Here is a 22,868-nt window from a genome sequence, read left to right as displayed (position 1 = left end):
ATACAAAAAATACATAACAGAAATACATACGTGAAAGAAAAGAAAATATGCTAACTAGGCTGATTTACAATGATGCTGATTTAACACAAAGAAAAAGCACATACTTACTTATGAGCTCTGAATGTATAGATAGGCTCCACATCAAGAGAAGTGCTCCTAAATCAGAGAGAGGAGGACTTTAACCACTCTAAGTTTTCAGTAGTAAACAGTATGACAATGTATGTCATAAAATTGCCCCTAGAAATACCAACACTACGCTAATATACCATGCTCAACCCCAGTACACAAGAAAGCTTACTTAACACGGATCACATATATTTGTGACTTCAAGAAACAAAATTCTTGTTTAGTAACAATACCTTGTTACATCACTTTTAGCATTGCCCTAATCTATTTGACTAAAGGAAGAGAGAGCCTCACTCAGGGGAAAAAACATGGGCTTTGAAGAGATAAATTTCTGGATTCAATTTCCAATTCTGTCACTAACTGGCTAACTTTAGGCAAATTATTTAACCTTTTGGAACTCCAGATTCCTCTATGTTTAAAATAAAACAGAAAAATAGGGATAACACCAAATAGTCACAGGATTAAATGAGATTCTACATGGTAAAAGAGCCTAGGACAGAACCACACACATAGTAGAATTTCAATCAGAAGTACTTTAATTTCCTTGCATTTGCATAAAGGTTAACATGCCTGTCCTTAATACTTGCAGAAACTGTCCAAATCATCAGATTATTCATTACTCAGAACACTGAGTATATGGGTACTCTACAGGGCCTAATACTGGCCATGACTGATAATGAAAACCTGATTTAAAATCGGATTGCACTGTAGTTTTTTTTTATAGGCATATGATATCTCTCCTCATTACCAAAGTTTTAAGTTCAAAGGTAAACAGGCTACTGTTACTTGCAATGTGAAGATGTTGTTACTAAGCTATCACCAGCAAAAAATTTATTTCAATATTTTTCTAAATTTTAGTCAAGAATATATGATGAGACATTCACATTCTCTGGTCCAATATGATGTCCACTGTGACTAAAGAACTTGAAAGACAAAAGGCACAATTTATAACCAAGAAATACTTCTTCTCTGCTGAAGACACCTAATCTACATGAGGATTCACTTGGTTTTAAGCAAGATCTGGTTGAGCTATCTGATGAATCAAGTATTTTATCAAGTTTATGTATGAGTCACAGCAGGAATGTCATTGATCTCTTTTAAATTGGGCAATAGATATTCTCTACCAGTAGTAAAGCTTCCATAACCTCCTCCATTTGATGTTCATTTCTACTCTTTAATAAAAGAGGTGTCCAACACTGTAGAAGGGCCCTTGCTGGCAGATGCTGGGTTCTGGACCATGTGACCCAAGGAAGAAAGGAGAGGAGTTCCAATAAGGACCCCACCAAGTGGGATCAGGACTAGCGTGGTAACTGATAAAAGGGATTTATACCAACTCATGTCTGTCCATGCTTAGAGAGGAACCAAGAGCCCAAGGCAAGTATTAGCGGTTAAGTGAGAGCAACAACAGTGTCTTTCAGTCTAGACATTTTGGTCAAGGTCAAAAGAAAAGACCAAAGAGAGGTTCTCACCTCTCCCTGTCCCCCCATCCCCCATCAGCCTTCCCTCCCTCCCACTCCATAAGTCCAAACCTAGTAAACAACAGGACAAGCTTGGGGTGCGGGTTTGATGATTTTAAACATACACATACCTGTTTACAACACCAGCAGAAACCTTCAGTGCAGATAAAGAGCTCCCCAAATGTGATAGTTATTTAAAACACTGTATAAAGATTACAATCAGCATTCACAAACCATCAGATAATACCATTTCTCCCTAAGGGTCAGTTTTCCAACCTAAATTAGCTTGTGAGTATGAAGGGAAAAACACCCTAAATTATGTGACATGGTAAAGAAGAAAGAATTAGAAGAGATATTTGGGGAACTTAACAGCAAATAATAAAGTAAGCATTTTTCTTCTGAAAAACTACTAATTAAAATATTTAAATACAATTAAAGGAGAATATTCTCACTTTTTGGCTGGGGCTGTTTTCTGCAAATTCCACATTTTTAACGTGTGATCCTCTGATGCTGTTATCAAAACAGGCTCAATGGGGTGGAAAGCAAGGGCTCTAATGCCATCAAAGTGACTTCTTAATGTAAACTTAGGGTTCCATGTCTTCCTCAATGCATCTTTATTGTTTGCTATCTATTAAAGAAACAAAAGAAAAATACCAATACATTTAGTTCAGGATAGGAAAAAAACTATATTTCAACATTAATTCATACTGATTTGTCATCAAACCATCCCATTTTGCAACTTTCAAAACATATAATTTTTAAACATAAATAACCAAATCAATAGGCAAAACTAGCAATATGTTAACAATGGTTTTCTCTGAAGAAATATGAACGCTATAATAAGAAAAGAGGCAACATAATTCAATACAGAAAGAGGATCAAATAACTTAATAACATAAAATAGATCTTCACTAAGATGATTTTTTTAAAAGACAAGTAATTTAAACCTAATTATAGAATAGAAACTAATTTTGGGTAAGAGTTGAAAAACTAAGTTATCTTTAAACTTGTTAACATTACAGAATATGATGATACTTTTGAAATTTTCAATGCTTTCTGACAAGAGTTAAATTTTCTTCAAATTGGTAACAAAGTTTATAAACCAGAAACATAAAATGTTAAAACTGGAAGAGACAATCAGATGTTACAAAAAAAGATTCCACTGGTAAAATAAATACATTATTATGTTCCTTTTCTCCACAGAATCTCCATCTCAACAACTGAAAAAAATGCACTGTTTTTTCATTCCAAGTAATAGGAAAGCCAAAGAGGTTAGTATTTGACTTTACACAAGCACCATGTATGAACTCTTCACACTCCAAGGCTAACAATCATGCTAGGTTTAAGCAAGAGTGGGGCAAGTAATGGTAACACACTGGAGAAATGTTAACCATACTTACAATGACAAAAATCATCAATGATACTAACAATAGCTGCTATTTTGAGCATTATTCATTATTTTGTACATTATTCCAAAAGGCTTAACATGCATTAACTCAGTTAATCCTCACAACAACTCTATGAAGTAGGAATTAACATTATCCCCACTTTACAGACTAGGCATGTTAGGGAAAGAGAAGTTAAGTGACTTGCCGTCTAGTAAATGGAGGAGTCAGGATTCAAAATCAATCAGTCTGGCTTCAGAGACTATGTATTAATATAAACTATACTTCAGAGCCCAGAAGTTTAGAAATCTGCAGAAAAATCTGGACAGGACATGTCACAACTGGGGCAATAAGTGAAGACAAAACACACTAGGCAAGGAACTACTCTCAGTGGAGCTGGTTATCTTTGGGGCAAGTGGGGTTGAGGGGGGAGGTGAAGAAGACAAGGGCAACTGAACTGACTCCTGCCCACTCTTATTAAAGAGCTAAAAGGTTTTCATATGTAAGAGCACTTAGATTCCTTCCGAGCATCTTAATGTGGTAGGCAGCCACTAATGTAGTTCCCAATCAGCCCACTTATTTTTACCTTTGGGTAGTCGCCTTCCACATTATAGGGCTGCTCTGTATGACTAACAGCATAGTGTAGAAGTTGGAACAAATTACTTCCAAAATTAGGTTATAAAACCTTCCATCTTGAGTGTTCCTGCTCTCTATCTTTTCAGGTGCACTCACACTGGAGAAGCCAGCTGCTCTGCTGAGGATCCCACAGAGAGGTTCACGTGGTGAGGAACGCGTCTCCAGCCAACAGCCAGCAAGAAACCAAGGCCTTCTAACAACTACGTGAGTGAGCTTGGAAGTAGATTTTCCCCAAGTCAAGTCTGTGTAAGACTGCAGCCCTTGCCAACGTCGTGACTACAGCTACATGAACAACCAGAACTACACAGCTAAGCTGCCCCCAGACTGCTGACCCACAGAAACTATGAGATATAAATGTTTATTGTTTTAAGCTGTTAAGCATGGTGCAAGTTGTTACATAGCAATAGACTGCTAATATGCTTAGTAAAACTAGGAACTACTTTTAGAAACAAACACTAAGTTTTCTAACAATTAAGAGCTATGAAAAAGGAATGAGCTTTCTCTAGAGAGAGGACTGAGTTCTATCATGTATTAGACAAATTCTTTGTGGAGTTAGTGCAGAGGGAACAAAAGCATCTAATGGGAAGTTCTGCTTCTGGCCATGATGGACTAGATCATTAGGACCAACTGTGTACTGAGGACAGGTAGAAAAGCAGAGCTAAAAATAAAAAATGAAGATCCACCAAAATAGTGCGAAAAAACCCAGGATCCAGGGGAAGACAGAGGCCTAAGGAAGCGAGCCTGATATCTGGAGCTGTTTTCCCCAGAGGGTGTTTACTGATTCCAGAGGAGGTGGCTGAGAGGTTGAGTGGTGCTTCTGACAGCTTTGCCATGCAGGGGGATATAAATTGGTGTCCAGGGCCTGCCAAGACAGTAGGGCTTAGCAGACCACCTTGCTTTAGGTTTTAATTTCAAGGGCCTGTATCCTACACATAAGAGTGAACTGGAAGAACACCAGCCCTTACAAAGACCATAGATCAGCTTTAGATCATCTCAAAAATTGAAAATGCAGTCAGGTGATCCAGATTTCTAGTGGCTGCAGACATCTGAGAGAAGAAAATTAAAATATACTCTCTGGGGGAAGATAAACTTAGGCCTGAAGTTATTTCTACAGACAATTTTTCAAATACAGTTATCTGGGCATAGTAAAAAATAACTGTACCCATATGAGATAACACAGCATAAATGAAAACAAGCAGAAACAACACATAATAGTAACAGAACTACTAAGTCTCTGATTCAAACTTTAAAATAATCATGCTTACTATGTACAAGAAGATAAAAGACAAGATTGAAAATTTTGGAAGAAATCTGTAAACCATTTTAAAAAAGTAATTCTAGAAGCAAAAAATATAAGACTTCAATAGATGAGTTCAATTGCAGATTACACATAACTGAAGAGAGAATTAGCTAACCAGAAGATGAGTTATTTAAAAAATCTAGACTGAAGTACAGAAAAACAAAAGATGGAAAATACAGAAGAAAGGGGATCGGAGAGAGAGAATATAAAAAGGGGATCTAACAATATAACTAGAGTTCTAGAAGGAGGGGAGGAGGGGGAGGAGGGAGAGGAGGGAGAGAGGGAGAGAGGGAAAGAGGGAGGGAGCGAGGGAGGGAGGGAGGGAGGTGTAAAAGCAGTATCTGAAGAGAAATAGCTGAGAACTTCACAAAACTGATGGAAACATATTAAGCCAAGAAGCTCTAAGAATTTCAAGGAGGTTTAATAAAAAGAAAATTAAACCTTAGCTGACAATCAAGGCATAGAGAAATACCAGTCACGGAAAAAAATCAGATTACCATTGAATAACCAAAAATAGAAATGACAGTTGACTTTAGCAGAAAACAACAACAAAATATAATGAAACAATATATTTAAAGCACTAAAAAAATTTCTGCCAAGTGAAATTCAAAATCAGAGATAATAGTTAACCTACTCAGGCAAAAAAAGACAATTAAAGACAAGTTAAGAAAATCAGAAACTAAGAGAACTGGGCACCAGTAGATCTTCACTAAAGAGAAATATTGTGTTCTTAGAGTAAAAGAAAAGTGATCCCAGATGGACAGTCAGATATGCAGGGGAGAATGGAAAAAAGCAAAATAGATAATTTAAATGGGTAATTCTAACTGACTATTGAGTGTACAAAACAGAAGCTTGTCGGACATAAATGTATACAGAAATAAAATATATAACAAGAGTGACATATACACAGGGTGAGAGTTTTTTAAATAAAGTGTTCTAAAGATCTTTGCATGTAAAATTTTGATAAGGATGTGTGTGGTAATCTCTAATTTAAAAAGTAATGAAAGAGTGCATAAACTCCAAATAATGGGGAGGGGTGAATAATAAAAAATAATCAACCCCAACTCAGGCAAAAATAGGAGAAAAACAAACACAGCACAGGTGGCACAAATAGATGGCAGGATTAAATCCAAATTAAGGATTATATCCTTAACTATTTTAAAAAGAAATGGACTAAATGTTTTCTAATTAAAAAAGGTTGTCAAAGGTTAAAAAACAAAAGCCAACTAAATGGTGTTTTTAAAAGACATATAAAATATAAGGATATAAAAACATTGAAAACAGAAATTTCTTTTTTTTTTTCAAAATCTGTATCGCATATGTGGAGAATGGAGTGCAAGGGGCCGTTTATATTAGGTTATTGTAGTAGTTCCAGGTGAAGAAAAAATGGACTAGGAGGGGAGGTAAAAAGACGTACTATATGGATTTCAGTTGTTTTTGGAGGTAAAACCCAAAAGACTTACTAAAGGACTTAGCATAGAGGGAGAGAGTTTTTGATTTGCAGGAAGGAGTGAGTGGCGAGGGTTCCTCTTCTGAGTACTTCCAAGGTTCACTTAGGGATCCATCCTACATCCTCCATGTGGCAGGAGCTACATTGTATTCCCCAACAAAGATAATGAATATCAAAGTGAGAGGATGTTAATGAAGAGATAAGATAGGCTGTGACTACTTTATGAAATAAGCAACTGTTTTTCTGATAATTGATTATGATGAACAATTATAAAACAACTGTATTTGAGATTAAGTAAATGCATGCATGCATAAAGGTGTAAAGATTCCAGTTTTGGTCCAAATCACTGACGGGTCAGCCTTAACATCTGGAAAGCATCCTGTACACACCCTTGCCTAACAACAGCTAAAACTACTTCTCAGCAGGATACTGATGATGTATTAAAGAAGCAAGACAAATGTTGCCTTTAGGCAAGCATGAATTTCAACTAATCACTGGTGCCCTAAAACATAAGACAAAATCCAGATTTGGTGATAGAAAAGGGAATTCTTTCCCTTATCTAAAACCAATAAATAAGCTATACTAATTTATGAATTTAGGTAAAACCCATAATTTTAGTCACTGCATGATGTGAAAAGTATTATTGTTTATTTTTATAATATATTCAGATTTTCAAAGTTTGTGATTAAAACTGAACCAAATTCTACACTTGTGAAGAAGTCTTACCATCGTCACTTTTTCTATAAAATTAACTTTTTATTTTTAAAAAATAAATAAAAACAAGAAAACTAAAACTACTACTTACATCATAAGTTAATGAGTCTGCTTCATTGGCCACTGTAAGGCCTGCCAATTCTCCAAGTCCCAGTTCACTTTCAAGGGCTTCATCTGCTCCCATGATGAACGACTTCCCAGAAGAAGGAGGAAACGTCAATGCTTCCACTGAAGGGGGAAGACAAAAGAAACATTAAAAAAACCATGTAAATAGTCAACAATTAGTCTCATAAGGGCATGTCTACATTTGATTATTTTTAAATGCTTTTAAACACAATAAAATTTAGTGAGCAGAAAATCCTGAAGAACTGCTTACTTTTTTTTTTATATCTTAACCATATAAAGTTATCATCTAAGAAAAGTACAAAAAAAAAAAAGTACAACATGAAACAAATCCATTGTCCTTTCTTTTTCACTATAGAGAAAAATGTATAAATGTATAAAAGAAAGTAGGTTTTCCTCATTTGATATTTCATGCTAATTACCCAATTGATTTCTATCAATTATTAAAACATGTACAACAAGTGATTCTGAATACTGCTGGCTGCATTCAAAGTAAAATTGGTTAATTCTATAACCTGAAGTAATATGGAAAATTTCAAATGAAAATGGTCATAATTGTAAAATGTGCCCATGTAAGGCAAAACTAGTATGTGTTGTTAGAACTCAGGATTACCTCTGGAGAAGAGGGAAGGGGTAGTGTTTGAAGGAAGCACCATCAGGACTTCTAGGTCCGGGTAATGTTCTGCTTCTTTACCTAGGCATTGGTGACATGGTTGGTTTCGCTTTGAGATAATTCACTGAGTTGCACCCTCAGGACTTCAGCAGTTTACTGCAGGTATGTTATATTTCATTTAAAAAGATTTATTTCAAAGAAGTTTTTTAAAAGTGTCCATTTGAACACTTTTTATAAATGCAAATTACTCTGACAAGCCATCAGAGATAGTTCTCTAAATAGTTTTCTAGAGGTGGTTACTTTACTGATGACAAACATTTATGAATTGATTAGATGAATTTAGTAGTTTAAACTCTGGCTGCTAAAGAAGTAAATTAACTTTTTTTTTTGAAAGAAACAAGTCAATTTTATTAATCAGTATATGCAGAAAATAGATTTACAAGGTGTTTTTCAGTTTTACATTCAATCATACAATTTTAGATTCAATCATAAATATTTGTTGAAGAAATGAAAGAACAGTTACGTGCTTTTAAAAATAGTAGTGGCAGGAACTCTACTCAAAATCCTTATAAGAACAAAGTAGAGTATAAATTAATAAGACATTTTCAAATCACCATGTGATAAAGCTGCAATAATAAAAATGGGTTTTACCCAAACATACCATATATCCTATGACGGGTTCAAACAACTCTAAACATTTACTAATAAAGAGTGGGAATTATTTAATTTAGAGCAGCAATTTTTATGCCAAAATTTCAACCAAATGATTCATGTGAGACTATGAGGCTAGGTCTTCAGCCAGGTGATTTTTTGTTTGTTTTGCTTTCATGTCTAATATTGCCAGATAACTTTGTTCAGATGCGAAATAAAAATGGCTCTTCCAAAAAAAAAAAGAAACTAAGATTTGTGGGATTTGGCCATACACATTGTGTGGGCTAATTTAACTAATGTTCTAGGAATGGCCAAGTAAAACCTGAAAAGAAAGGAAGGCAACAACTGCTTCTACACACACCAGTGGCTAAGCCAGCAGACCTGAGGTCCAAAGAGAGAGAGCACCAACGGGCATAACTGTCGTTGATTGATCTCTAAGAGACCTTAGAACTTTCAACTATAGGTCACATTTCTATCTGGTAACTAAACATTACTGACTCTTATCAGCTTTTACAAAATGATTTAACTATGCCTCTTAAGTGTGGCACTGCCTTCTGAATCATTATGATAAAAATAAAGTAATAAACTTATACAGCACACAAAAGCTATGGAAACTTTTTCTGAAACTGGACTGGAGACCAAGAAGCATCAGTCACAGGCAATGAAATCGACAACATAGTTCTTAAGTGCCTTTTCTATTTCTGAAAATCCTGCACTGAGGGGGAAGACTTAGGACCAATCCTATGGATCATAAGTTAGATATTCAATGCTTCAGTTCTAAGATTCTTAACATTTTTTTTTTCCTATCAAGGGTACTTTCTTTACTTTATATCATCCTTTTTTGTACATGTGTCACTTAGTACATATTCTGCCTCTATTATTAGAATTCTGCAAGATGAAATCTCTGATAAAACTCTTTTGGAGTTATTAGAATAAGAGAAAAACTAACTTGTCTTCTTATCTAGACCTGACCTTAGAATAAATGAAAGTGATTAAAATTCTCACATCTGTAAGTGTCAACTGAATGAATATCCTAGTGAACAGCAAACATACCTATTGAGGCCTATGACTTCACATCTTAATTCAAAAGACACATGTCTACATCAAATAAATTGTTCACCTAGAATATAAAGGCGTAACATGTGGTTTTTAATTATTTAACGTATGGAAAATGAATTCCCAGTATACTGTAATTAACTCTAACAAATAACTAACCATGTAATGGTCAAACAGTTCACTGAAAAAGTATTCCGAACATGAAACTCTATTCATCAAGGTCCTGTCAGTTTATGTCTCTCTAAAACATAGCTGAATTTAAAGCCAAGAAAGAATAAAACATATGATTTTTCTGTGGCTTTTTCCCAGGTTGTTTTGTTCATTAAATAATAATGTGAAGAGGCATATCCACTGCAAATAATTACAATACTTAAATTAAAGGAAATTTTAAAAAATAAAATTTGAAATATATTCATTAATCATTAAGATTACTTTTATGTCATTCTAGACTTTCAGCTAATGTAAATATATATATTTTAAAATCAATTTACACATATACATTTATAAATAGATATATCAGAACTTAAAAGACAGAAAACTGTATTTATATACCGTAAGACTGTACTGTAAAAAACTGGGAGCAACCTAAATATCCAAAAGGGGCGGACTTCCCTGGTGGCGCAGTGGTTAAGAATCCACTTGCTAATGCATGGGACACGGGTTCGAGCCCTGGTCCGGGAGGATCCCACATGCCGTGGAGCAACTAAGCCCGTACGCCACAACTACTGAGCCTGCGCTCTGGAGCCCGCGAGCCACAACTGCTGAGCCCACATGCTGCAACTGCTGAGCCCGTGCGCCTAGAGCCCATGCTCCGCAACAAGAGAAGCCACCGCAATGAGAAGCCTGTGCACCACAGTGAAGAGTAGCCCCCGCTCGCCGCAACTAGAGAAAGCCTGTGCACAGCAACAAAGACCCAATGCAGCCAAAAATAAATAAATAAATAAATTTATATATATATATATAAAAGGGGGGGAATGGTTAAGAATAAAGTCTAAAATAGAATAATCTTAAAATTACAATTATGAAGATTATTTTTATGATTTCATATAAATAAATAAAATCGAATTATTCTACATGGTGACTCTAACTCTGCAAAAAGTATATGCACATAGACAAGGACTGAAAGAGAACAAGGAAAAACAGAAAGTAGAAAATGTGACTAGACCTTCAGGTGTCTTTTTTCCCTTTTTCATTTGTGAATGATAAATTGCTTAAATATTTAAAAATATTTACGTGAGTCTCAAAGTAAACATTTACTATTTATAGTAATAATAATTTAAAGTAATTTTCTCATTGTTGGAATGGTATAATTAGAACTACCTGTGTACACACCAAATACATGGCTTCTGTGGAGCTAGGGGATGTTCTAAACTATAATTTAGAGTTGATTTTTAAGTTTATGCATCCTTTTTCAAATCTTAGAGATTACAGTTGGAATTAAACCCCTTTGAATATAAGAAAGCCTACATATGGGGAGTACTACGTAGTTCAAACATTTGTAGAATAAAATTCTTCTCTTAGAGAGCCCTTTCTAATAATTTATATAAGTACATCCAAGTGCTTTTTGTGCTCTAGTGTCTAAAATACTTGCCTTCATCTGCCCTATTTATTTCATGTTCAGGAAGCCTGGAGCTGCTGGGTCTGGAAGGTGAACCCACAGATGGCTGCAATGAGGGAAGTTCATCAACATCTCTCAAATTAGCAAGCATATCTTGCAGTTTTGACCTATTGGGCCCTAGCCCCCAAAAAGGGAGGGAGAGAACAAAAAAGAGGAAATAGAATTATCCAACTGCATCAAAATGGAGTCAAAAACCTTACTCACATCTGCCAACATTCACCTTTAAAACTACCGTACTATACTATATTAAAAAGTAATTATTTTCTAAGTTTTCAAATTATTTTAAAAGTTTATTATTTCTTGAAAAAAATTGTGTTTTACATATATTTTTTAGATTAAGCTAATGGAATAACATCACTACTTGCATGAAAAAAATGCTCATGGGCAATTTGGACCATTAAAAATAATATTATTCTATAATCCTTGTATACTGCTCTAAACGCAGACAGATACCACAGACTGTGAAGCTACTGCGTACACTGAATTAAACAATCACATTCTTTTTTGTTTGTTTATATTAAGTTGCATTCATTGCCTTACATCCTGAAGCTATGGTATCCGAGGTGAAGTCTCATGCCCTGCCAATTACTTACCTGTACTTTGATGCTGCATTCTCCCACATCCCTGTTTTGATTGTTTTATATAGGACAGAGGCTGAAACAGATCTTCAGTAGTTTTTCCTGTTATAAGTTTAATTAAGAATGGGAAAATCTTACCCATAGTCCATTATGTTTTTTTTCCTATACCAGCAAAGAATACAACTATTTTTAAGCAATTTTAACTACTACCTAGAAATATATTCTAAGACAGTATGATTGAAGAACACAATTTGACTGGAAATATTTCTACTAGACCATATTAAAAAGATTCAACTTCTTCCAATGAGTAACAGTTCAATTTTAAAAATACCCATGGTGGTTTATAAATTAATGCTCCATAGATCAATTCAAAGCTTTCCTTCAGTTCTATTTTCATTTTAAGTCTTTCAGTTCTGTTTTTATCTTGTCTTCACTTGTTCCCAAACTATCATTTTATCAAGATAACCTGAACTGATGATGATAAACAAAATGTGCTGAACCTCAGTCTACAGTCCCTCTCTCTTCACTGAAAGACATTAAAATTTCTCCTCCTAAAGAATCATTTTTCTTCACCATACTAAAAAGCTATGTGCCATAAGCCTGAATAGTGATAATAATCCCCAGGTCCAGGAAACCCAATAGCTTCTATTAGGAGGAACACTGTTCCAGTCAAATGGTGCAGTTTTAGGCCTTAAATGCTAAATTCCAACTATAGTGATGCCTTGATATTTGACAAGAACCTAATAATAAATATAATAGTAGATGGATTCCACATAAATCCTGGATACTTTTCCAACTGAAAGATCTTTTACATTTTAAGACATTCATTATTGTAGCATAATGGCTTAAATATATCAACTTTAAGTCAATCTGACAATTAAAATATTCTCATTGTTTCTTGTGTATGACAGACAAATTTTCCTTAAAATTTCAGTTTAACTGCTTTTATTATGGCTCTGAAAAGCCATAACAAACCATGTCTCACTATTGTTTAAGATTAAATTTTTATCAGTATTTTTTTTTGTTCTTCTGAGAATGCTTATTTTGTCCTTTTTTTTAACATTTTTATTGGAGTATAATTGCTTTACAATGGTGTGTTAGTTTCTGCTTTATAACAAAGTGAATCAGTTATACATATACATATGTCCCCATATCTCTTCCCTCTTGTGTCTCCCTCCCTCCCACCCTCCCTTCTAGCTGGTCACAAAGCACTGAGCTGATCTCCCTGTGCTATGCGACTGCTTCCCACTAGCTATCTATTTTACATTTGGTAGTGTATATATGTCCATATATACACTACCACTCTCTCACTTTGTCCCAGCTTACCCTTCCCCCTCCCCGTGTCCTCAAGTCCATTCTCTAGTAGGTCTGTGTCTTTATTCCCATCTTGCCCCTAGGTTCTTCATGACCTTTTTTTTTTTTTAGGTTCCATATATATGTGTTAGCATACGGTATTTGTTTTTCTCTTTCTGACTTACTTCACTCTGTATGACAGACTCTAGGTCCACCCACCTCACTACAAATAACTCAATTTCGTTCATTTTTATGGCTGAGTAATATTCCATTGTATATATGTGCCACATCTTCTTTATCCATTCATCTGTCGATGGACACTTAGGTTGCTTCCATGTCCTGGCTATTGTACATGGAGCTGCAATGAACATTGTGGTACATGACTCTTTTCGAATTATGGTTTTCTCAGGGTATATGCCCAGTAGTGGGATTGCTGGGTCGTATGGTAGTTCTATTTTTAGTTTTTTAAGGAACCTCCATACTGTTCTCCATAGTGGCTGTATCAATTTACATTTATTTTTTAATAAAAAGTATAAAACGTTCTTATGTTTTAATATTAAACTTTTCTCATTGGGATTTAATTTACATTGAGAAGGCATCAAATGTCATTCTCTCTCAGTTACATAATGGTTGGTACAGTACTAACGTCAATAATGGCCACTGACTTTTTATCCATTAAAGCTAAATACTTGTAAATTCTAAGATATTTTAAATAAAGATTTACGTATTTATCAGTAACTAATAGACTGTAAAAGAATGACTGGTCTTTGATAATCCCTAGCATCACTATAAAAAGAGAAAAAGAAAAGGCATATCCTTCCAGCCTTTTGCAATTTTAAACACATGCCTCACTCAAGTTGGATTTTAATCCTACTTTACACTACTTTAATATCCTAAAGGATGAAATTCCTATTGCCATAAAAGGGAGACCCATGTCCATACTGTCAATAACAGTGGTAACACAAGGAGACAGTTCACCCTTGCTCTCCTAAAAAGGTGTTTAAGATGGTTTTCAGGGATGTTTGAAAGCTTTTGTATTTCTATTTTAAATACTTAACTAGATCTATTGTTAAACTTTATTAATAATTTGAATAAGTTATATAGATATGATTCACAGGGCTAGAAATTTCATTTTAGCTTCCATTTTCGATGTGGCACTCATTTTGTTGAAAAAAAAAAACCTAATTGGTAATATTACAAATGAAATTGGCCAAAAATTTAAATTAGAAAAATAAATACTTAAAAAAAGTTGTGTATCTGACTCTGTGCCCTGTATAGCATATAGTGATGAGAGCAAATGAACTGTGTGTTATGAACACATAGAATATTCAGGGGTAGAAATTAACTTTCTTTCTGTCTCCAAGATTTAAAATTATAAGCAATAATTTTGGTGGCTTGCCAGAGGGTCAGTCACACTAGACGAGATTTAAAATTGTCAACAGTGAAAAATCATTACTGTAATTAAGCACATCTAATTTTAAAAATCAAATGATCACTATGTTTGAAAACATAGTTCCACATACTCGTGACACTCTGGATTTATTACTGGAATATATTATAATTCCATAATTATACACACAGCCTTTTTTTTTTTAAAGTTCATAATCAAACAGCTAACCATTTAATTTCAACCCCTGAGAGCAAGTGAAAAGAAAAGAGGTCAGGAGCAGAAAAGAAAAAGAGTAAGTAGTTTTAGGAAAACATTGGAGAAAAAAACTGGGGGATATGAAAGAGGTAAGATTTATGATTTACAGATACAATGTTTTCCACTTACTCTTCACCCCCTTTTTCCCCTTTCTCTCCTTTTTGTATTGTTCCTTGAGTTTGGTAATTACTCCCTGGTCCACATTCCAAGCTTCAGGCATGAGACACTGGTCTTCCTTTTCTAAACAGAGTGAAACAAATGAAACAGCCTTTTTCAATAAAATATTGAACAATATTCAATAAAATATTGAACAGTGAACGGTAAATTCACTGTTATGTCAATGGATGGACATAACAACCATTTTCTTCATAGTAGCACTAATTTTAAGGTCATTACTTATTCATTAGATAGATACATGTCACATAAAATATAATATCCAAGAAACAAGTGATCAATTCAATTTCCTAGGTAATAATATTAAATCTCTCTTGAAATAGACATAGGAAAAAAAAAAAACCCTGCAAGATTTGAGCTACTTTTAGTATATTAAGCCCCAAATGTCTATATTCAAGAACCCCTCATTTTCATCCCATTTTCTGAATTTGATTAGGATTGACTCACAAAAAAAACCATTTCTTATTAAGTTATGTAATGAAAGAAGATTATTAAGCATTTGTACAAAATAGTCTTCAATGATCTATTCATTTCAAAAATTGTATATTTTTGGCATGTGTTTATCAGCAAATGATCATTTTTATTTTATAGGCTTTATAAATAGTACTTTGTAAACTTATTAATCAACCTGGCATTCAATATTTAAAACAACTTAAGTGACCTGTTAATTTAAAAATATTTAAATCAGGAAACTGAGCTTCTAGTAAAAAAGAAATTCAATCAGTAATTTTCACTATTTCAGGAGTAGAAAATTTAAAGAGTAAATATGTTATATATTTTATATTTACTATAAAATAATTTACTATATACATATAATGTTATATAAGTGTTAGCTTAGAACACTCACTTGAATTCAAGACTCATACATATACCCAATTGCTTACTCTATATTTCTATTAGGAAGTCAAAACTCAAACCAAACATACAAAACCAAACTCCCAATCTTCCCCATCCAATCTGTTCCATCTACAGGGTTCCCCATCTTATTTGAAGGCAATTCCACACTTCCATTTGATCAGACCAAAAATCTCCCTTTCTTCCAAACCCCACATCAAATACTTCAGGAAATACCGTTTTCTCTACCTTTAAAACACATCCAGAATCTGACCACTTCTCAGCATATCCACTACTTCCCTAACCTCTGTCTCTTGCTAGAATTACTGCAAATGTTTTCCCACTCTCCCCTCCAAGTCTATTGCCAACACTGATTGCCCTGGGTAGTCTATTCTCAACACAGCAGCCAAAGTGATGCTTTAAAACAAAAGCTGGATCATGTCACTTTTCCAGCTCAAATCCTTCCCATGGTTCCCCATCTCACCAGTGGTCTACATAGCTCCACTTGATTTGGTCATTTCTTACTACATTCCCCTCAGAATCACTCTGCTCCAGCCACTCTAGCTTCTTTGAATTCCTCAAGCATACCAGGGCTACGGCTATCTTAGGGCATTTGCTCTGGTTTTCTTCTTCCTGAACACTCCTTCCCTGGACACCATGTGGCTAACTCACTCATCAATGTTGTCTTATGTTCAAATGTTACCCTCTCAATGGGCCTTACCGTGACCAATCTATTTCATATTGTAACCTGTCCCCCTCCACCTCACCCTGACCCCAGCACTCTCTATCCCACTTACTCTGTTCTACTTTTTTCTATTTCCCATAGCATTTATCATATTCTGACATACTATATCATTTATCACGTTTGTCCCTTACTGCTATATCCTGTTAGTAGAATGTAGGACCACAGGGGTAGGGACCTTCACCTCGAAGACTTGGCACATAGAAGGCACGTGATCAATATTTGTTCAGTGATTGGAATAAACCAAAATGAACCAGAATAAACAGAAATCTATTTTTAACAAGTTTCAATCCACAGTTTAAAAAACAGATAATTGGGTCTCTGAATACAAACTCAACATTTTTATTGAGTTTTAATAGGTTAAACATTTTTATAGATCTAACTACCAATGTATTCTACTAACAATAGTAGAAATAGTCTACTTTTTTCAGAAAGTCTAACAATCAAAAACGTTAATTTTCATCAATCACATCTTAATAATAAATTAAACTGAGTTGGCTCTTGGATCCTAGAATGTCTTCAGTTTTTTAAAGTAAAAATTTAGCTATATCATACTCTTAACTAGGTGTCATACTGATAACAACAGTAACGGAAGCTCATAGGAGAACTGTGGTAAAATCTATTTGCTTGTGAGAAACTAAGGAGATTCTTAACATAAGCACAGTGACTCTTTTTTTAGGGGTATGGGGAAAGGATAAAGGAAGCCCTTGAAGTGATTTAAATGCCCATTCAACTAAACAGGATTTGCAATCTAGTTTTGTTAATTGATTAAAAGTGAAATGACCTGAATTTGAATTATAAAGTCCTTAACACATACAAGGCCAAGCTCCTGGCAAAGAAACCTTCAGTCACTCACACTCATAAATAGAAATGTCCAAGACACTACTAAAGAATGTCAGCTCAGATGTGGGAACAGTCACTCATTTTCACCAGTAAATTCATAGCAGGTTACAGACCTGTATCACATAATACTCTGGGCCATGACTCACACCTTAAAGCAAAGGAAGTTATGAAGGGACAATGCAGCTATCTTTGGAGAAAAATGAATCCCAATTACCCTTGCAATAAGATTGGCAATGAAAAGGCCAACTATTATTTATACAGATGTGTGACTCCTCAGAGAATGACCTCAGTGTAGCACAGTTGATCTAACTATATTGGAAGAACTGTTGCCTAAAATATCTAAATAACTTGATACATAAGCTCAGTAAGGAATAAGACAGAAGAGACATTCGTTTCACTTTAACTTCCCCTGGTTTCCAAACTTTGTTCTGTTGGGGGAAAAAAAAAAGCCAGTCACTAAATAGCCATCATATTCTTCAATGACTAAGTAATTATCCCAAATAATTCTTCAAATATTTACCACAAAAAAGGAAAAGAAGTGGCATTATCGCTATCAGAGTCCCTGAAGGTAAAGCCTCAAGGAAAAATTAAGATAGTTACTGTTTCCCTAACCTTATCTGTCTTTAAAGTACATAGACTGTAAGCCAAGGGAATCCTGGAATTCTTCAACCTCAGGAGAAAATTTTCTCATTCTCAGTATCTACATGCCTTCTCTCTCTCTGTCTCTCTCCTTCTCTCTCACACACACACATACACACACCTGACAGAACTGATCACTTTTGAAGAATTTATCACAATCCTATCTTACTGATAGGACAATTCATTTCCAAAAGCCTAGAATGATCTGTGCTGTAGAAGTTTTCCCTAAAATACTTGTTTGAACTCTTATTAGATGTTTAAAATATTAAATTTGTTTAGAACCATTTGTGCAAAAAAATTCTATGCCTTGTACAAAATGATGAAACTTGACTAAAATGAATGAATAACTACAACTTTTTAACTTATACTTCTTTTTGCACAGAAAATGCCAAAGATGAGTTCTCTAAAATCCTCTACTACATTCTCATACTCAATTTCCACAAAATCTAGATTTGCAAGTTCTACTGTCTAGGCAGAAAACAGAAAACATTCTATATATGAATTCAAATTATTTTCATACTGTATTGCTTATGTTAAAAGATGAGGTAACTAGTTGTACAACCTTCTTTAAACACACACACACATACCCTGGAAAAAAGGTGACAATAGAAAAAAGTCCACAGAATGTTCAACATTTCAACATTACAAGAGATTTAAAGTGTTCTTCAAGATGTTGCCCTCTTAGTAAAATATTAGTTTCGTTCATTTACATAACATCTCTAGTTGGATCCAGTATGCTTCCTTACCCCAGTCTGTTCCATCGCCTGCACTTCTGGATTCATTGTCTCCTTCTTCTGATGTAACCAGAAAGTCAAACTCCTTTAGAGCTTCTTTTGTATCTCGATCTTCACTGCTATCAGGCAATACTTTTTTCCTAACAATCTAATGAAAAAAACATGCTCAATTAAAATATTAGGATATATTATGGGATTAATTTAAGTAAAGAAGACAATATCCTTTTACCACTGAATGAGAAAACCCAATTATTTTCTTCAGAAAATGCATCTTTGTTGTGTTAAATAACTGTAATACCTATACAATTCAGTAGAAAACACAGATGTCATTTTAAAAAGATATACACTATACATTTTAAAGTAGTAATTTAAACTTTGTTAAATGATGGCTTGTTTGTTTTAAATAAACAAATGGAATCATATATTGAAAACACTGGAACATAAGACATGCATTTAAATTACAGATAGATGAAAAATGTCCCTGACATACTGTATTATAAGAACCACAACCAAATCTTACATTTCTTGGATGCAGTCTGTGCAGCGAGCACATATTCTAATCTAACCAAAGAAAGAAACACTTCATAAGACATTGCAAGAGTTTTTCAGAATATAACCATGATAAATTTTAACTCTAGTACATCATTCCCTTACAAAAGCTAAAATCACAAAAGCTACAGACTCAGAAATGCATGCCACAAGATTGAGAAGGTATTCTGTGGGGCAGGGGGAACAATGCCCATTATTATTTCCACTGTCCCAACCTTGCATCAATTTCCTCTAATAATTGTCTATATATTCAAATTTTTCTTTAAATATTGATCTTTTAGAGACATAATCTAGATTTAATAGCAAATCTGACAAGGGCCATTACGTCTCATTTTTATACATTTAGAAATATCTCTGGAATCATAGGGTGAAGAGATCAAACATGAGAAAAGAGAAGGAGATGGGGAGGAGGAAAATGACCCAGAGTATAATGCAAAGAAAAATCAAACTCCAATACAGGGCAAAGAGCAAGAAAGGACAATGAACATACGTAGCTTTTTGAAGAAAATGCCTGAAGAAAATAGACTTAACACAACCAACAGCTACTAAGAGCCTTATGTTTCTGTATTTTCTTAGTTGAATCTATTGAACTATTTTTGATTAAAGAAGTAAAATAACATTTTAAGAACCTGCTTGTTCTACTGAACATTTTAATAGCATAATTTTCAGCCATTCTCTCTCTATCCAGCACTGCAATAAATCTTCTAAGTCCTGCTTATACATTGCTACATAGAGTTAGATTTTTAAAGTCTTTTGGCATGTAGCTATTATACTACAGCTGTGCAATAAATCTTCTAAGTCCTGCTTATACATTGCTACATAGAGTTAGATTTTTAAAGTCTTTTGGCATGTAGCTATTATACTGCAGCTGTGAAAATCAATGTAATATATAATAAAAATTAGCAAAACTATTATAAAGAAACCAATTATTTGTTTAGAAATATTTTTCTAAAGGAAAAACTAGAAAAATTTTTGGGTCCAATATTTAAATGGGGTTAAGTATGCTTATATTAGCTGTGCCTTCATTGCTTGGTCACAGAATTGCTATGATCTGCACTAATTGGAGGTCAAGCTATTTATGAATTCGATTATTTAAAAAGAAACCAGTTTACAGTTAGGAATTTCTATTAAGACCACACTTGATAGTTATAATAAACAGCTTATAGATTTTTTAATATTTACACTGATATAATGACTAGCAAGAAAACTTAAAGCATCATAATTAGTTATTATTTAACCACTGAGCTATGAATAATGTATTCTGATGAAAAATAATATCTCAGTGCAATCATCCCATAGAAATCACAAGTCAGCACAGAATTTCCAAATGATTAGGACAGAAAAAAGTTATCATACAAGTTTCGGCATTTTCTTTTACTACAGTATATTTAAACATGTGCTATAACTACTTGTTTGAATAATAAAAAGAGGGAGTAACTATGTGAAGTTCAAACAATATCCATGGCAGGGCTGTATTAGCACAGTACTACCGAATAGTGGCCCAGGGAAACATTAATCTGGAAGTAGTAAGTTGAGAGTCTCTGATGAAAGCAGAGGACATAAAGAGAACAGAGAAATTACACTTAGAAAGCACTTTATAGTTAAACATATCATTTTCATACATAGTGTTTCATTTATTCCTCACAAAATACTCTGGGGATAAGATGGATACTTATTATAATCCCCATTTTACAAACTGAAAAACTAAGCCTGAAGGATTAAGAAGCACAGATAATTAGTGACAGAACTGGGACTTTAGCCCAAGGCTTTGACTCGTTCCACTCTGCTTTATTTACACTACCTTACCTTCTCCTCCCTCTTCTTAAATAAACGTGAAGGAGGAAATGTGAACACTCTCCTAAACAAAGAGAAGCACGCCCTAACCTCTTACTTAAAAAAAGGAGAAGGAGAAAGAGAGAGAAGGAAGGAGAAGAGGGAATATGAAGAGAGAAAGAAAAGAGGGGAGAGGTTGAAAAGGGGAGAGGGTAGAAGGGGATAGAATAAAGAAGGGAAGAGAAGGGAGAATTTAGATACCTCTTATTCCAGGACTCTACCATGGAAACAATAAACTTACAAAAATCTAAACAAAGCCACAGAATAACCCTAAACAAGTTTGGAGAAATCCAATGAAGAGTTCTGAAAACGTGTAGAACTTGCCTACCAAAGCAACCCTGACAAGAGAAACAAAAACCACACCGATTAGAGTTGACGCCAGTCACCATCAGGCACCATAATGGGTCTGTCAGTTCTATTGTCTTACAGCACCAATAACAATGCATTGTTATAACACACATTTACCATGTTCACTAACCCTATCAAAATGTTGAAATGTTTAATGAATTAACAAAAAGCTAATGAATGAAGGCCTATAAGAAAAAGCTGCTATACTAAAAAGTCTTGAATTTGAAATCAATACAAAAACTTTTAGATAAAATTTCCCCAAACTTATGGGGAATTTAGATTAAATTTCCCCCAAACTTTTTTTTTTTAATGGAAAAAAAAAGTTAAGGGTTGAAGTTGAAGGGTATGGATTAAAGTATGCATAATGGTTCCTAAAAATATTTATATCTGAGTTATTCAACTCACCGTTGAAGTATCAATGATGCTTTTCTCTCTTCCATCAATGTCATCATCTTCATCTTCATCACTGAAATCTGCAGCTGCACTTTCAAGGAATTTAAAATTATCCAGCACGGAGGCAGAATCTGTTAACTCAGATTTTCTGGTTTAAAACATATACACCTTGCTCAGTTAATTTTTTAAACTCGACATAAGAATTAATCCATGATATACAGTACTAACTTCTGTTTATATTGTATTATGACACCCCCAAATCATATTATGATCTACATTGATTCTTATCTATTACATTTCCATGGATTTTAACTGGAAAAACAATATAGGAAGGAAGTGGCTACTCTTTTAAAAGTACTTTGCAATCATACCTACTACTTAGATTAATGGCAATCCAATATAAAGAACTCCCCTTCCTGATTCACTATTATGTTGATTTTTAAGCCAACCTTAATGCATTTCTTTTAAAAATATTTTTCTTATTATCTCTACGTCTGTTTTTTTCTATTTCTTTTCCTCTCTGCAACTCTTCCTCTGACACAGAAGTTTCCATAACTAAGAAAATAACTAGTAAATACATCATTTTTCTCTGATGCAATCTTGCATTTCTGAACAGCTAAAGAGTTGAAAAAAGCAAATGTGTACATAAAGTTACTAAAAACAATATTTTAGTCAAATTAATATTACTACAAAACTTGATCCTGTTGGTTAAACCTTTTCGAAATGACTGACTTTTCAAATATGTAAGATTTTATTTTAGTTCCCTCTAAAGAATTTTAACAAAAAATTTCTTAATGGCCAGAACAGAATGATTTCTCTCATTAGGAAATGTTATAGATAAGAAGACATTTTCCTGAAAAAATTTATCCACAATTATGGGCAAAATTCTCAAAACAGATAAATCTTAAATTTCAAATCTGCTCAGAGCTACATTTTCGTTTTTTTCCAACCTACGCTCCATCCCTATAGAAGTCAGATTCAGAATAATACCTTTATCAGTTTCAAAAGAGAGGTCAAGGCCAAAACACAAGACAACTAGAGTGGTCTTTCCTGAGGGTCTTTATGATAATTTGAGCTAATTCATTAGGTAAAAATATAACCAGGATTAATGCCTACATTGTCTACTTCTACACA

General features: G+C 34.1%; 1 protein-coding gene across 4 annotated transcripts in view; it reads right to left on the bottom strand.

Annotated features, from left to right (window-relative positions):
- STRN (striatin) overlaps nt 1-22,868 on the bottom strand; it is a 116,089-nt gene that overhangs the window by 29,180 nt on the left and 64,041 nt on the right. For 2 of the 4 annotated variants that reach the window (XM_082427696.1, XM_082427699.1), the window contains 8 exons: nt 21,747-21,882; nt 18,624-18,759; nt 14,775-14,885; nt 11,723-11,809; nt 11,103-11,246; nt 7,160-7,296; nt 2,036-2,211; nt 109-156 (listed from right to left, as the gene is read on the bottom strand). In XM_082427696.1, the coding sequence (XP_082283822.1) occupies nt 109-156; nt 2,036-2,211; nt 7,160-7,296; nt 11,103-11,246; nt 11,723-11,809; nt 14,775-14,885; nt 18,624-18,759; nt 21,747-21,882 (975 nt within the window). The remainder of the gene's footprint in view (nt 1-108; nt 157-2,035; nt 2,212-7,159; nt 7,297-11,102; nt 11,247-11,722; nt 11,810-14,774; nt 14,886-18,623; nt 18,760-21,746; nt 21,883-22,868) is intronic. The other 2 variants (XM_082427697.1, XM_082427698.1) reach the window with 2 other exon arrangements.

This window comes from Balaenoptera physalus (assembly GCF_965194825.1).
Source record: "Balaenoptera physalus genome assembly, chromosome: 15".
Classification (NCBI taxonomy): domain Eukaryota; kingdom Metazoa; phylum Chordata; class Mammalia; order Artiodactyla; family Balaenopteridae; genus Balaenoptera; species Balaenoptera physalus.
This window is presented reverse-complemented; position numbering and strand designations above follow the sequence as displayed.